Here is a 17,564-nt window from a genome sequence, read left to right on the forward strand (position 1 = left end):
TCATGAAACTGTACCTTTTCCTATGCAAACTTCTAATAAAGTCTTCAATCAATCAATCGTCCATATTCTGAGAACTTTAGCCAAAAATAGCAGATCTACAAGCTCACAACGCCTCGCAGTGAGCTTGTAGATCGGCTATTTTCGGCAAAGAGGTTTGGTGTAGAGGGGAAAAAAAAGAGCAGACTAAGTACAGAGTGAAAGGTTGAGTTAATTAGGTAATGACGGTTCAAGTGGTTAAATATCTGAAAACACAAATTGACATGAATCCAAAATACACTGATGATTGTGCTGTCAAACAATGAAACTATATGGAATCTATAAACAGGTTGTGGGGGTCCCTGCTTCATCTCTCTCTCAACTAAGGGGTCCCTGGCCTGAAAACGTTGAAGACCCCTGATGTAAAGAGACCATGACCAAAAAGTGTGCAGCAGCAAAAAGCTACTCTAATGTATCCACAACATGCTTGTTTACATCGAGCTATAGGCTACACATTTTCAACAAAACAGCCACGCAATAAAAAGAACATAGCAATGATCTATTAAAACATACAGATACATCATTATCAAGGTAAATGCACAGAAAACTATCAGACGACAAATATCTTACCTTTTATTCGGATGATCAGCTTTTCCAGAGCTTTTCGTTTTCGAATCGATGACCTCACTTCCTGGTACAGCGACCAAAACAAGCAACACCAAAATATATTAAACTGACACACATAACATATAGTAAACTAATGGCTGCTGTAAAAATACAAAAATAAAATACAAAATGTGGCGTTGCAGGAAAATATGAATTAATACAAAAGAATATCGTTTAATAATCGTAATTTTACCCTAATAATTTCAGGGGAACGCATTGTGGTCGGAACTGACTTTTAGACGGGTTGTTGTTTCCGCACGGAACGGGAAACACGCAGCAGTGTTTTGAAAAGTTACGCATGGAGGAGGCGAGGAGGCAGTGAGTGTCTTCTGTGCGTTATTATAGATTGTTTTATTGTTATTACATTGTTACCGTTGTTTAGAAGAGGGTCTTATTGTCCAGTAAACAGTATAACTAGCAGTGGATCGGTTCCAACATGGTCGTCTTCACGTGCACGGCGTGTGGAGACTCCCTGAAGAAAGCCCAGGTGGAGAAGCATGTCAACATGTGTCGGGGCTGCCAGGTCCTGTCCTGCATAGACTGTGGGAAAGACTTCTGGTATGTTCACATGTTAATACTTGTGTTATTATGTGTGTTGTTTTTAAAAGTGATTTTTCTGAGGTTCCACAGCCAAATATATAATATAAATATAAATTCTAAGCCCATACTTACCTCTACTTTTCCACAGTAAATATCTTCCTTTTCTTTCTATTAATTTTTCCTTTTTTTGAATGCTTTTTTCCCTTTTGTTATTGATGATATCCTATGCAAAGTACTATGTTCTGTCCATCTATCTTCAATGTTATATGAGATACTAGCCCTGAATACATGACTGTATATGAGAGTCATGTATTCAGGGCTAATGAGATACATGAAGTGGTTCCTGTGTTAATAAGCCGAAAGCTTACTAGGATCTCCTTTTAGTTTACCTTATTGTACCAGTGATATGTACTGTCATGACACTGTACTTTTTCCTATGCAAACTTCTAATACATTCTTCAATCAATCAATCAATCAATCATTGATCGTTGGGGTCCTAGACCTTGACATGAAAATCAGTTTGCTGCATTCCAACTGCCTCCCCCTTCCCCCCTCCATCTGAACCTGTGTTTGTTACCAAACAGGGGAGAGGACTACAGGAATCATGTGAAATGTATCAGTGAAGACCAGAAGTATGGAGGCAAAGGCTATGAGGCCAAGGCTAAGAAAGGAGACGTGAAGCAGCAGCAATGGATCCAGGTAGAGAAAATAGTGTGTGTGTGTGTGTGTGTGTGTGTGTGTGTGTGTGTGTGTGTGTGTGTGTGTGTGTGTGTGTGTGTGTGTGTGTGTGTGTGTGTGTGTGTGTGTGTGTGTGTGTGTGTGTGTGTGTGTGTGTGTGTGTGTGTGTGTGTGTGTGTGAGACAGACAGAGAGACCTTTATCTGCTGCTCTGAAAACACATTGGGGCCTTTTCCACCGGCAAAGAACCGGTTCAGGTCCGCGTATGGGATGAGCCAGATGTGAGCTTTTCCACGAGAACCGAGTTGGTTCTGAACTGTAAAAGTTGGTTCACGGCCGGTTCGCAAGAACGAACCAAGGTTCCAAGAAAGTTGCCATCCCATAGGCGGGGGAAAGACCCCGAACCGGTTCTTTGTGGGTGGAAAAGGCCCCAGTAAAACTTCAATGTTAGGCTAGTGAGTGTACAAATGGAACCACATCGACCCATTTGGTTCCATTTGTACGCTCAGTCTCAGAGTTCAGAGTTAGAGTTCTAGCACTGAGAGAGGGGGCACGGTGGCGCAGTGGTTAGCGCCTCGCCTCACAGCTAGAAGGTCCTGGGTTCGATTCCCGCCGGGGGAACCTGTGGGCGCTGGCGGCGTGTTCCTCCCTCTGCGTCATCAGCGCCCACACCCTTGGTGGGGTTTGGCGATAGGGCCTTTCTGTGTGGAGTTTGCATGTTCTCCCCGTGTCTCCTAGGGTAGATACCCTCACAAAAACATGCAGTAGTCCTGGTTTCTATACTACCCCTAGCCAGCCAGGTGCTCCCCAATTCCCCTGGCGCGGCAGGGGGAGAGCGGAAACCAGGACTACAGGTTAGGTAGTTGGCACTGGGTGAGAAAATGGGTTGCAAAAAACATGGGATAAAAAAAAAAAAAAAAATAGCACTGAGGATTTACAGTTTGATAAAGATAGTAATTCATGATGATATGAAGAGATGACCAAAATGTGAAAGTCATTTTTTTGACCCGATAGAGCCAGACAGCATTAACCACAGCAAAATACCTATCAGATGCTAAATAACCGTATCCTTGACAGAGGATCCATGGGGCCATGAACAAACCGGGCATCAGTGCCAAGATGAAAGACATCCTCAGCCAGGTCAGCTCGTATGATAACGTCCCACGAAAGAAGCAGAAGTTTCAGGTCAGTATTTACTTGAATGTGGACTATGTCCGTCTTTGTTTGTTTCTGTATTGTTTGTTTATTTATGTTGGTATGGACCAAGTCTCCTTAATACAGTTTGATTGATTGATTGAAGTCTTTCATTTGTGATTTGTTAAGAGATTGTTCTTCTGAGGACTGATCAATTTGAACTCCCCATTTTGACACTAAACTCTCCTCCAGAACTGGATGAAGAACAGTCTGAAGATAATGGATCGGAATCTACACGACCAAGTATGGGATATCTTCTCAGCAGCAATCAGCAATGTAAGCAAAGCTACCCCATCTTTTTTTACGTTATCCTTTTAGCCATCTGTGACATCTGTTTAACAACTTTAAAATTCAGGAAAATCACAATTGGATTTATTATAATTCTTTGTCAATATTAGGTTTTTCCTCTAATATCCAAGGGTGTTATGAAAGTTAGCAGTGTTAAAATGCAGCGGAAATATTGATATAAAAGGTACAAGATACAAACGTTTGCCTGGATTATGATTAATGAATGATTATTAAGAAAATTATATAGTAAATGTACATATATTTTCAACCCGGGAAAGCATCAGTTTCATTTTAGCATTGGATATTCAAAAATAGCAGATATACATAACGTTGGCTATTAAAAAATAACAGTGGCTCAGGGGTAGAGTGGCCGCTTGGCGAATTTTTGTAACTCAAAATTTTGCTTCTGGAACTAAATATTTTGAGATGGGGGTCCGTGACCAAATACATTGGTCACATCATCACATCATACATCATTTTGGGGGTCCTTCACATGAAAAAGTTAGAGAAACACTGACAGTAGTCTCTCAAGAACAGACTAACTGAGCTCCATTTAAGTGAAAAGGACCTTTTCTTTGACAATGGCTGGCCAGATTGCTGACGCAGAAACAAAGGTTTTTCAAAAAACCATAGAAGGATTCAAAAGACACTTTTAGAATTGGGTCAAAATTCAAATTTTCACGATTTTTCAAAAATAGCAGATCTACAAGCTCGCAGAGCTGTGAGCTTGTATATCTGCTATTTTTCAATAGTTAGCATAAAATAATAATACACAATAAGGTGTACCCGTTCTGAATGGGTTAAGTATGGGTTAAATTGCCCGGCCCTACTTGATCATTTTGACACTTCTCTGCTCATGTATTATCATTACAGCAGGCTCCCGTCGAGGCCCCCAAGCCGTGCGAAACGACGCAGGCACCCGCCGTGGCTGAAGCCCAGACCAACGGAAGTCAGCAGCAGAACGGCACGTCGGAGGAGGAGCCGGCGGCGGCCAAGAAGAAACTGAACAAGCGGGAACGCAAGGAGGCGCGCCAGATGAAGAGCGGCAAGAAGAAGAAGAGCAGGGCTGAGAACGGCACCGCGGAGGAGGTAGGGATGGGACGATACGCGATATTATCGTTCGTGATAAAAAACTCTCATGATAATCGTATCGTGGAGATTAAATTTACCGTGATATCGTCCTCCATCATGCACCGGGATCAATTCACCTTTTATTTGCCGAGCTGCATATCCGGTACCACTTAAACCCTCTATAATTGGTAAAAGGTACTTATAATATACGTACTTTGCGGTCTTTTTTCACTCTCTATCAAATGTCTTTGCCAAAAAAATAGCCGATCTACAAGCTCACAACGCGTCGTTGTGAGCTTGTAGATCTGCTATTTTTTTGGCAAATGTTCCGCCCCGGGATAATGGATTTTGGTTATCGTGATGATACCGTAAATCACGATTTCTTTTGTCACAATAATCGTGATATGAAATGTTCATATCGTCCCATCCCGAGGAGGAGGAGGAGGAAGAGCAGGCGTGTGCGAAAAAAAGCAAGAGGAAGAGGAGCTGTGAGGAGGACGGCGAGACGAACGGACACAACGCCGAAGAGGAGACTTCAGCAAAGAAGAGGAAGAAAGGCAAGGAGGTGGAGCAAGGTTTGTCCACACTTGTACTGTACGATTTACCATTTAGGCCAGGGGTCTTCAACACTTTCAGGCCAAGGATCCCTTAGTTGTGAGAGAGATGAAGGATCAGGGACCCCCACAACCTTTTCATAGATTCCATATAGTTTCATTCTTTGACAGCACAATCAGCGGTGTTTTTTTTTTGTTGGATTCATGTCAATTTGTGTTTTCAGATATTTAACCACTTGAACTGTCAATACTTAAAGGGCCACTTCACCTCTGGGACAACCCTATCTTATTTAATTTTCGTTTGGGACACGATCAACACAATCCTGAGTTATTTTTTGTGTTCAATCTGTGTTTTTAGATATTTTAGTGTTTCAGCATGACTAGTGATGCATTTTGCATCATCAGTGATGCGTTTTGCATCATATGATGCAAAATGCATCACTAGTACATGCTGAAATACTACAATATCTAAAAACACACAAGAAAGTTGACCTGTACTTAGTCTGCTCTATTTCCCCTCTACAACAAACCTCTTTGCCGAAAATAGCTGATCTACAAGCTCAAAACGCCTCGCAGTGCGAGGCGTCGTGAGCTTGTAGATCTGTTGTTTTTGGCTAAAGTTCTCAGAATAAGGACACTAGGGTTTAAGTGGTTAATATAAAAAAGGAGGAAAAAAAGTTCTATCACTCAAAGATTTGGAGGACCCCCTTAGTAACTCTGAGGACCCCCTAGGGGTCCCAGACTCACTGTTGAAGACCCCTGATTTAGGCATTTAACAGACGCTCTTAATCTAGAGCGATTTATAGTAATCCAGGACAACACAAGGTAAATACATCAAATGGCATAGACATAGTTAGCTCTGGTCCTGACACTCAGACAGGAGGCTGACTAAAAGATTAGACCAGGATTTATCTGCCCCTACGAGGGCTCAACCTCAGTCAAAATAAACTAAACTACTTCACTACTCACCAAACCAAAGGTAGTTTTGCGTTGTTGAAAGTCTATTCTCCGCGGTGGGAAACCTCTCAGCACCCCACCCACTCTGTAAAATACATTATATTTGTCATGAAATAAAACGCATCCAACTCGACCGCCGCTTATTTCCGGGTTGTCTGCGGTGGCTTGAGGTGGGGAGTAGTTTAGTTTATTTTGACTGAAGCTGAGCCCTCGTAGTGGTACAGAAATCCTGGTCTAGTCTTTTAGTCAGCCGCCTGTCAGAGCATCAGTGACAGCTGACGCTCTGGACCAGAGCTAAGACATACTGTAGTAAGTAGTATGCCAATGACCTGGCATCTGTCTACAACATGCTATCTAAATTACATTTTAGCATTATTTGTATAAGCCTGCAAGGTCATTGCATTGATAGAGTTGCGTAATGATGGTGTTGCACAGTAAATCCAATTTTTAAAGCTACAATATCTTATGTTCTATGTCCGTATGTCACAATCTCACAATATTGTAAATGCAAACATGTGCAAACTAGCCAATTCAGTCACTGATGGCCCGTTTTTTTATTTTTTATTACGGGTTTTTCATTCACTCCCTATGCCACCTACAGTTTTTTCTTTGACTAAAAAGCTTCATTCTTGTTTCTTTCAGTTGACCAAATGGCTGAGGAAGAAGCCGAGGTTGCAGAGGAACAAACGGCCCGTAAAGGTACAGTACGACGGTCCTCACAAAATGCACACCACTTTTTATTGGATGGGTTTAGGGTCTTGCTTCTCAAGCCTTTTAATTTCAAGGATCCCCATTCCCCATAACTCTTGAGAGCGTAAACATGGAACCAAATCCATTTTGGTCAAGTTCATTTGATTCCATTGGTATAATCTGGCATGGCCAGACTAATATCGCTGCATAGATATTAGTCTGGAATCTCTGTGTGGAACCTGCGTTTCCAAGGGGCGAATTAAAAAAAAATGCATCTGGTGATAAACCCTCTCCACATTTGCTTACGGTGCCCTGAGTGGTGCCCCACAATATCGGGGCCAGGGAAATCCAATCACAACCGACCAGAGCAAATCCGCTGATCCATTTGGCACCCCCTCAATGAACCCTGGGCATCCCTGGACCCCGCTTTTTACTTTTTTTTATAAACTTAATTTTTATTTGCATCTGTCACATGTACAACAAATTCACAGGGTCATCATCATTACTGTAGTTTAAGTATAACATTTGAGTCCATATTAAATGTTTGTGGTGTCATTTTGTTGGGTTCCATATTCAGTCCATTTCTCAAGGAACAGTTGTTCTTGTATCCTGAGTTTGAGTGTAAATCTCTCCATCATATATACTCAGGATTCCCACAGTCATGAAATTCCTGGAAATATTTAGAAATTAGAACAATATTTTTCCAGTACTGGAAAAGTTTTGAAATCCTGGAAAAAATGAATACCTCTGAAATGACAAATTAAACATTGGCCAAATTGTCAAATATTAGAGGGAGAAAGTGTGGAAAAAAGCCGATGTACATGTAGATCTGCTATTTTCACAATAAAACCATGTTATACGAAATTCCTCAACTCTTAGTGCTCGTCAGGGTGTCGGGTCCCCAGTTAAAACATGATTATTTCGGGGGTCACGGCCTGAAAAGGTTGAGAACCACTGGCATACACTACCTGTCTTTGGGCATTGCGCATAGGAGTAAGCGACCTGTTATTGAGCTGAATTATTGTTATATAGTCCTGGAAATTGGGTTAAATATTCTGGAAAAGTTTTGGAAATTAATTGGTAAAAATGTGTGAGAACCTGACTGCATTTCCTCCACAATGCACAGCCACTGCTCACAAGTTGGAGGGTCACTTTTATACCACAACCTTGTTATAGTGTTTTTGCTGGCCGTCAGCATCACCTTGACCAGATACAAGTTTCCTAGATGAGGACCACTGTTTTAGGTGATAAATGCAAGTGTTTCACTGTAACACCACAAGGGGGCAGTGTTGTCTCTTTAGACGGGTGTAAATAGGAGATGACCTGCAGCTTTTCCCTGGTTAATTTTTGAACGTCTTTCTTGACATGCAGGCAAATTCAACTGGAAGGGAACCATCAAGGCTGTCCTGAGGCAAGCACCAGACGAAGGACTCTCAGTGAAGAAAGTCCGGAAGAAGGTAAGGCTTTCTGATTGGTTGAGCTACTGGATCAAGACTCAAGAAGGTTTTATCACTAACCCATTTAGGGCCTAGAATTATTGAATGCTTTAACCAGTGAAAAATAGCAGATATACAAGCTCACAGTGCGAGCTTGTAGATCTGCTATTTTTTGAAAAAAGTCGTGAAAATGTGTGCAAATCTTTGACTATATGTGTTTTCAAAGCGAACGTTTGTAAGTCAAATTTTGCTTCTGGGTGGTCCCTGGAACTAGATATTTTGAGATGGGGGTCCGTGGCCAAATAAATATCTTTTTGGGGGTCCTTCACATGAAAAGGTTTGAGAACCACTGACATAGTGGTCTCTCAAGAACAGACTAACTGAGCTCCAGTTAAGTGAAAAGGACCTTTTCTTTGACGATGGCTAAGCCAGATTGCTGTCCTAGAAACATAGTTTTTTTCAAAAAATCTTAGAAGGATTCAAAAGACACTTATAGAATCGGGTCAAAATTCGAATTTTCACGATTTTTCAAAAATAGCAGATCTACAAGCTCGCAGCGCGGCACTCGGTGCCGCGCTGTGAGCTTGTATATCTGCTATTTTTCAATAGTTAAAGGATAAAATAATGATACACTATAAGGTGTACCTGTTCTAAATGGGCTAAGTTACCCTAGGGGGTCCTCAGAGTTACTACAGGGGGTCCTCCAAATCTTTGTGTGATAAAAAAACGTTTTCTCACTTTTTAACCACTGGAACCCTAGTGTCCATATTCTGAGAACTTTGCCCAAAAATATTTGCGAGGCGTTGTGAGCTTGTAGATCGGCTATTTTCAGCAAAGAGGTTTGGTGCAGAGGGGAAAAAGAGCATACTAAGTACAGAGTGAAAGGTCAAGTTTATTAAGTATTGACGGTTCAAGTGGTTAAATATCTGAAAACACAAATTGACATGCATCCAAAATACACTGACGATTGCGCTGTCAAACGATGAAACTATATGGAATCTATGAAAAGGTGGTCCCTGCTTCATCTCTCTCTCAACTAAGGGGTCGTTGGCCTGCACACATTGAAGACCCCTGTGCTAGGACGATGTTTGTCCTTCATAATCCTTTTTGCCCTGCTCAAGCACCTGCTCTCATAAACGTCCTGCAGAGTCAGGAGAGAGCTCCCTGTGGCACGTTCAGCCACCTTCACCAACACCTTCCACAGTGGTCTTAAGTCCTGTGAGGAGCTCTGTCCATGCCAATGCCCCCGCCCTGACGGAATGCTCTGGGTTGTCGCGTGGCAGATCCCTTTTGGATCTTTTGAGACATGGGTCTTAACCCATTTAAGGCCTAAGTCCGATTTGAAAATGAGCCATTGTTTTTTTTTTTCTGGAAAACATATTACTCAGCCTCTGTAGCCGATCGAAACAAAATTCCCAAACTATTTGATAGCTTACACCTTTGGCTTTCATAGAAACAAATCTGAAAAAATTAAATATATTTCCAAAAATTACTGTACTACATACTGTACATGTACTGTAATTAGGGCATTCACCAAATATTCGAATATCAAAGTCGTTATTCGGCGTTGTTCACCGAAGTCGAATATTCGCTTTTTTTATTTTATTTTTTATTGTTTTCTCTTTGAAAAATATATAGTTTATAAAGCTTGGCTAGATAGGAAGTCATAAGAATGAGTTGTCAATGCCCCTGGTGGATGAATTTGTTAATGCTCTATACCAGGGGTTCTCAAACCTTTTTAGGCCTTGACCCCCAAAATAAACATATTTGAACTGGGGACCCCCACCCTGACAAGCACTTGGAAATGTAGGTGTTACATTTAATGTGACTCGTTTCCACAGATAAATATTGTGAAAATATCTATGCAATTTCATAGATTGCATAGATGTTTGACGACAGCACTAACATCAATGTTATGTAAAATAATGTTTTTTTGTTTTTATTTGGTTTACACATGATCTTTTCTATTCATATGTTGAATTCACGTTAAATGTGTTTTGTCATTTGACATTTAACCACAAAAACCTTCTTTACTTAACTTTGCCTTTGGTTCTGTCTTTTCCCCACTACACCAAACGGCTTAGCTGAATAGTGAATATAGCCAATCTACAAATTTGCAACTGAGCATGTGGTAACTCTGAGAACCCCCTGTTGAAGACCCCTGGGCTTATGTGATCAGAACATAGACATATAAATGTCATGTTTGGATCACTAGTTTATTTGCTTTTAGTGCATTTCATTACTTACCCTTGATTAATGTGCATTATTACCCGGCTTGTTTGAATGCTTGATTCTGATTGGTCAGTTGCTGAAATCAGTGGTCTGTTATTTCTGGATAACAGACCACTATTACAGACCGCTGCCTAATCAGCGACTCAGAGCACCTGCTGCAGTCAAGCTGCACTGCGTGAATCTTGTGCTGTATCCAATATGTCAACCATGTAAACAAACACGCAGCGACATTTAGAACTAAACGTTGCTCTCAAGAATGTTTTTAAAAATATTTTAAGTGAGAAATAGACGACGTAGTGTCAGAAAATGGATTCTATCTTATCAGCACTTCCTTGTTTTCCAAGGCGACAACACTTGTGGAACACTTCCAGCCGTCTGTAAACAAGGAAATACTTTGTTTTGTTTTTAGTTTTGAGTCAAATTATACATTTTATTTAGTAGCCGGGTAATAAGCGGGATAATGAATGGCTCCTTGGTGAATGACGATATATAACATCCCTTCGGCCTGATAACTTCAGTCCGTATCGTCATTCACCGCGGAGCCATTCATTATCCCTTACCTGTCGTTGGTAAACAAATGAATAAAGACGTGTTCAGTACGTTAAGTCCAGTGCTCCAGACTAACCTTTTTCACCCACGTCCCAGGACCGTCCCAATATACACATTTAACTGCCCCCAAATGAAAGTAATTTGTCCCCAAAAATATTATTAGAAATATATGGTAATAATGTATTATTATTATTAGCCTATTGTTATTATTGTTGATGCCGGTGAAATTGGCTTGGCAATCCTTTATAAGTTTATACTGTCATGTGTGGCTTCTAAAAATCTGCCAGCCAGTTTGCTGGTGTGAGTCGTGTCATATACGGTAAAGAACCATGCACAACTGTTGGAGGAATTACGGTAAAACTGGGTTTGTACTGTGGTTAAGCCATGTTTTCATGTTGGGCCACTCTCTTTCTAAAACACATTATTGTGCGCTTTTGTGTGTTCCTTTTTCACAGGTCCTGGCAGCTTACTACTCGTTCAGTGGTGAAGGAAATTTCAAATCGGAGGAGGACCTGCTGGCACTTTTCAATAAGAAGCTCAATGGAAACCCTAAGTTTAAGGTTCTGAAAGACAAAGTCAGACTTGTAAAGTAGACTTTCTATCTCTCCTCACACTTTCACAAATGCCATGTTGTGCCCGAGCTTGAGTTCTTTTTTTTTTTGTCCTTTTTTTGATCAACTGTTTTGATATTTTTCACGTTCTCACAGTTAAGTCATGATGATCATTTATGTCCCATGTGTATAGTAGTCCCTTTCACTGCCAACCCCTACGAACGGCCGGTTCATTCCCAGCCTGGACCGGCCATTAGGAAAAAAAGAAAAAAAAATGTCGGCCTTTGTTCCTTTCTGGGGGCTGGGCGGCCAACAAAGTAAATCGTCACTGTCGGGCAGAAACCTCGTGTCTCCAAGTTTCAAATTTTTCCATTTTTTCGCAAAGCAAAGCCCTGCGTCATCATACAAGGCCGTCGCACAAAAGTAGTGAAAACAGCCGATCTACAAGCACACAACGCCTCGCAGTGCGAGGCATTGTGTGCTTGTAGATCGGCTGTTTTCACTAGTTTAAATCATTTTTAAAATGATAAATACAAAACAAACGGTTTTGGACATACAAGGTTTCCACCCGACAACGACGAAAATAATTTTATGTTAAAAGATTTATGTTCATTTGTATTTTCAGACATTTAACCACTTAAATTGTTGAATATTTTGTAAACTTGACCTTTCACTCTGTACTTGGTCTGCTCTTTTTTTTACCTCTACACCAAACATATTTGCAGAAAATAGTAGATCTACTATTTTTGGCTAAAGTTGTCCTCAGAATAGGGATGCGAGGATTCAAGTTGTTCATTAAAAAGTGATTCTACCACACAATAATTTGGTGGACCCCCTGTAGTAACTCTGAGGACCCCCTAGGGGTCCCGGACCCCCTGTTGAAGACTCCTGCTTTAGGATTTTAACGATTCCGGTTCCTTAAACGTTCCCTTTAACGATTCCCAGGGGGTCCCAAATGGACCATAACAGGTCTGTAACTTTGAGAGTGTACCCTCGCAGTTGCAGGTCCATTTGGTTCCATTTGTTCACTCTCAAAGTTACAGTTGGTCCTTGAAATGTAAATGTTTTAGAACCACTGGTATTGTAATTGTACAGCAGACGTGAAGTCCACATACCGGCTCTGGCAGTGGGATAAAACCTGGTTCCAGAAATGGTTCCAAATGTGACGGAACCCATTAGGTTTCCTCAATGTTGGATTCCGGTTCCTCCAATTCCTCTGGGTTCCGGATTCACAACCCTAGGCCAGGGGTCTTCAACGTTTTCAGGCCAAGGACCGCTTAGCTGAGAGGGAGATGAAGCACTACACATTGGATACAATTGTGTTATGTTACTAGATTTCTTAGACAGCTTAGACATGTTTGACAGCACTGTCATCATGTTGGAGTGATGTGTGTTTTCAGAAATGTAACCACTTCAACTGTCAAATACCTAGTCTGCTCTTCTTTTCCATCTACAAACCTCTTTGCTAAAAATAGCCGATCTACAAGCTTACAACGCCTCGCAGCGCGAGGCGTTGTAAGCTTGTAGATCTGCTATTTTTGGCTAATGTTCCACACAGAATAGGGATGCTAGGGTTCAAAGTAATGTAAAAAACATAATCCTATCTCACAAAGATTTGGCGGCCCCCCTGTACTAACTCCCAGGACCCCCTGTTGAAGACCCCTGCCCTAGGCAGTCCACTGCTGGCTTCCCACACAGCCAATGGTGTCCTTGGAGCGCTCGGCCAAACCGGAGAAGCTGTGGCACAGTGGTGGGGCAAGGTCTAGATTGTATCCTCTGTCATATACATTATATAATGTTCTTACTGTTTTTTGATGAGATTATGTTGATTATTAAATAATCTCCCCAAATTGTGTCTTGCATGTTATATATACAGTATATATATATATATTTATTTTTAACCGTTGCTGAAATCACAGGATTTTACAAAGGTGCTTTGACTTTCCTAACTTGTTTTCAGAGACTTGTTAAAAAGTATTCAAAATGTTTCAGAAGCCAAGGATAGATAATAGCTTAACTAATATTATTACATGTTTTTAATCAATTTTAAATACCCATATTGGGAGGATAATTTCCAATATTTCAAACGGCTGATAGCTGCAAAATGTTGATGCAGAGGATTGTAGATAAATTGTCTAAATTCTTCATGGGAACACAGTGCACACAGCTTAAAAAAAACCTTTAGACCTATGAATATACTTTGTGCTGCAGTGCTTGTCTAATCATACACTGGATATGAGTTGGCAGATCTACAAGCTCACAACGCGTTGCAGAGTTGAGAGCTTGTAAAACTGCAATTTCTGGTTAATGCTACCCATATGGATGCTGGCGTGCAAGAGTTTTAAGGATATTTTCATCATTAATCCCAATTATTTCGGCCAAAAGTCGTGACACGAAATGTTCACGTCGTCGCGTCCCGATCTGCGTGCACACATTGCACCAGGATGTGTCACTTTTATGTGGATAATATGCCAATTGTCACCCGGGGCTGGACAGTGGTTCTCTTTCACATTCCCGAGCCCCACAGTGAGGCTGGGAAACGGCACCTTATCTGTGGGATTGGATGTTGGATACGGGGGGTGGGGGGGGAGGTGCACCTGAGGTGAATTTGACTCTCACGCGGGACGAGGGCTAATGCACATTCCTCGGCACCCCGAACGGGGCTCACTTGGCCGGGGACACAGAAGCGCCATAGAAGCAGGAGCGTTTTGGTGTCAGCCTCGGGTGAAGTTTTAATGCTGTCTGATTTTTCGCTACCGCTAGAATGAGCAGCCTCTCTCTGCTCAACAACACACAAGACACGGTCATACACACACACACACACACACACACGCACACGGAGCAACAGGGAGGAAATCGGCTCCAGCTTTATGAAGCTCTGCTGCTAATCCCAGATGGTTTAACACTGATACTCATTCATCACACACTGCTTACCTGTAATTGTATATTGCATACTTTGGGTATTAGTGTAGCTGTTTAGTCAGGTTTGCTAGTATTAAAATTGTGTTTTTTGGCCCCACAGAAGTCCTCTGAGATTACTTTATTCTTTGTTTGTGTTCAGACCCCCAAAAACGTATGGTAGCACTCTACCGTTTGACCACAATTGCAGATAATTGGTTTGTTTTGTGTTTAGACGAGAGGTTAGAAGTATGTGTGCACCCAGTATACAGTATAAGCTACTGTCTATGAGCTAATTTAATGTGCAGATATGCATACTTTATCCTCTTCATGTCATGTTGATTGTGCTACCATGGATAAGGGGAACACGTGGGTAGACATGTGTTCCTCTGATTTAGTGTAGAGTTCAATGTATAGAGCGTCGCAGCGGAAGTGGATTCCTGGGGTCACTTAATATTCCCCATTCATTTTCGCCATAGACTTTTACAAATATATTTATAACAATTATGTTAAGCCTCGAACCAAGCCATCCAGGATGGAGGTGAGTCATGATCATATAACCTTTGATCCTATGTGAAAACATATTTTAATATTACATTATTTGATATACTACATTTAATAACTACCCTTTGTTTAGCGATTTTCAAAATGTTCTTTTCATAGAAAAAAAAGGTTATATGGTCATGATTCACCTCCATCCTGGATGGCTTGGTTCGAGGCTTAACATAATTGTTATAAATATTTTTGTAAAAGTCTATGGCGAAAATGAATGGGGAATATTAAGTGACCCCAGGAATCCACTTCCACTGCGATGCACAGTTAGGCATAAACTACATGTCAAAAGAAGAGATAATCGGACAAGATTATAGTTCAGGTCAAATGATAATACCCATTGAAAACAGTGTTCTAGTCCTAGAAATAAAATATTCTTCTTAAAGCTTTGAAGATGACCACCTGAACTACTCACCAAATATTTTCTGAGAATATGTTGAGAGGATGAAACTTGGCCAATACAATTAATTATACCTTGTGTTGTACATGAGGGGGATCATGTATAGCACAAGCACAAGGTATAATTATCAACTACTATACAATGAATGGCTAATTATTAACATAATGTTTGATTGTAAACAGTATTACGGTACACAATTATCCACAACTTTTGTTATCGTCAAAGTAAAAAAAAAACCTGTCTGCCTCCAATTTAGCCTGGGAAAAAAACACTACGGTTTCTTATTGCCAACCGTGTGTAAATTAAAATGATACTTTCAAGATAAGAACCCATCAGAACTAGCTGAAGGTGATGCATTCTGCACAGCTCATGAGAGAGAAAGATGTGAATGTTTGCATGATGGGACAGGTGCAAAGTAACAAAGTTTAATCAATGTGGTGAAATAGGCCACATATTAATTTGGGGGTCATTGACTTGAAAACGTTTGAGATTGAGGACCACTGGTTTATAGTAGTACTGATAACTACTGTAAACCAGTGGGTCATGGCCATAGATATTCGAGTCTAGTCTAAACAGAGGCTGCAGTCTAAACAGAGGCTGTAGGCTTAAAGGTGATACACCATGAAAATTCACTTTTCCTATTTTAAAACCTTTTTTTGGGGTCCCACTAGCGCCTTCTATCCTCACAAAGTCCCATTTCAGACCGTTGTGTCTTTCTCTGGTTTTGGGAAGGTGGAGGTTAAAAGCATCCCGCGGGTTCTCAAAACAGGCTGTCCAGATTTGCTGCCGTTTGTGACTCATTTTTATTTTATTTTTTTCAAAGATTTTTTTGGCGCAGTTCAGGCCAAAGGTGGTACTGCAGCTGAAAATGCTCAGAGCCATTCAAAAATTAGAGGCTCTCTATTCAGGAGTGGTATTAGCCTCAAACCTTTTGAAAAACGTTTTTGGGACATAAACAATATGACAAATACTTTTCAAATGCATGGTGTATCACCTTTATCTGTGTTCCCTTGAGTTGGGGACTGGATCCTATTATATCTAGGCTAACTTAAGTTTGTGTTTCCCGTTGTCAACATGCATGAGGCAACATTTTTATGTTGCAGAATAGTTGTGCTGCTATTGTGCAGCAAGCAAACTTCAAAATGTTTGAGGTATATAATATACGCTTTTATGTTATAAAGTTACTAGGTCAAAGTTTTCATTTAAAATATTGAATCATATGTGTGTGTGGCAGCCTAACAGCTTGACATTACACTTAAGTATAGGATGAATAACCACACAATTCATGAGTGTAAATAATACAGCTTCAGTCAGCTGTGCCACCTCAATGTGAAATTGGCTGTTTTCCAAAATGTGGAATAAGTTATTTAAAAGTATGCTTTGGGAAATGGAATGAAATAATTTAAACAAAGTATATGCACTCTGAACACTCAAAGTGCATCATTATCAGACCTCAACAACTTGTTTATGCCCATAGTGGCTATAGTGTGTGCCAGCGGCTACGTCATTGTAGTCCTTAGCGGCCATTTCTTTGGTCAAAACACAGGTGTTTCAATTGTTTGATTGCATAGAACTAATGCTATAGTCTAATCAGAACACCTCTGTAAGGCTGTGTTTACCCAAGAAATGGCCGCTCTTAGAACTACATTTGTCACACCCTATAGCCTAACTATTGTTGAAATATTAGGCCTTGAATATCAAACGTTCAAGCAAGTTTAAATCATGCATAGGCTACTTCTTATTTCAGACCATTTTCCAAAGCATATATAGACCTACTTATTTATTTTTAACATGGGAAATCTTGAACATTGAGGTGCCCACTGCCCAGACTTCTCAGCGTTACCATATTACCTCTATGGCAGTGGTTCTCAACCTTTTCAGGCCGCGACCCCCAAAATATCAAATAATTGAACTGGGGGGACCCCCCACCCTGACGAGCACTAAGAGTTGAGTAATTCCACGGTTCTGTTGTGAAAATAGCAGATCTACAACCATGTTGATCTGCTATTTTCACAATTTCTGCCTCTAATATTTGACAATTTGGCCGGTTTAATTTGTCATTTCAGAGGTATTAAAATGTCCTTAAAATGTGCAGATACCCTCTATACACTTTCACTTTATTTTGGTTTGTTTGCTGTTGAGTGACAGTGTTGCACATTAACATAATCATCTGGGAACCCACCAAAATGATTTGGGGACCCCAGGTTGAGAACTATTGCTCTACATTGGTTACCAACTTACCATCACCCCCCCAAAAAAACTACAACAGTCGATTGAAATGTGCGTCACCAACTTGCGTCACGTTATTGTCTTGCTAAAGTGACGCAAGCAGG

The 17,564-nt window shown here is 40.8% G+C and overlaps 1 protein-coding gene across 3 annotated transcripts; it reads left to right on the forward strand.

The window, feature by feature from the left end:
- The first annotated feature begins 946 nt into the window (after positions 1-946).
- Positions 947-11,783, forward strand: lyar (Ly1 antibody reactive homolog (mouse)). Of its 3 annotated transcripts, none has more exons than XM_080727296.1 (9): positions 947-1,200; positions 1,767-1,881; positions 2,937-3,044; positions 3,246-3,329; positions 4,215-4,430; positions 4,846-4,987; positions 6,566-6,622; positions 7,985-8,070; positions 11,286-11,783. In XM_080727296.1, exons 1-9 carry the CDS (start codon positions 1,079-1,081, stop codon positions 11,421-11,423), a joined length of 1,068 nt encoding a protein of 355 aa, XP_080583422.1. In that variant the 5' UTR covers positions 947-1,078; the 3' UTR covers positions 11,424-11,783. The 3 variants fall into 3 exon arrangements, with proteins under 3 accessions (XP_080583422.1, XP_080583423.1, XP_080583424.1); XM_080727297.1 differs by having other exon boundaries at positions 4,849-4,987; XM_080727298.1 differs by having other exon boundaries at positions 4,218-4,430.
- Positions 11,784-17,564: the final 5,781 nt, after the last annotated feature.

This window comes from Nannobrachium achirus, assembly GCF_963921795.1.
Source record: "Nannobrachium achirus genome assembly, chromosome: 6".
NCBI classification, from domain to species: domain Eukaryota; kingdom Metazoa; phylum Chordata; class Actinopteri; order Myctophiformes; family Myctophidae; genus Nannobrachium; species Nannobrachium achirus.

Excerpts from the sequence above, each read along its gene's own strand:
- lyar (XM_080727296.1), top strand. The coding sequence starts at position 1,079 with ATGGTCGTCTTCACGTGCACGGCGTGTGGAGACTCCCTGAAGAAAGCC. Across the intron at positions 6,623-7,984 it reads GGAACAAACGGCCCGTAAAG|GCAAATTCAACTGGAAGGGA; the intron begins GTACAGTACGAC and ends CTTGACATGCAG. Across the intron at positions 8,071-11,285 it reads TGAAGAAAGTCCGGAAGAAG|GTCCTGGCAGCTTACTACTC; the intron begins GTAAGGCTTTCT and ends CCTTTTTCACAG.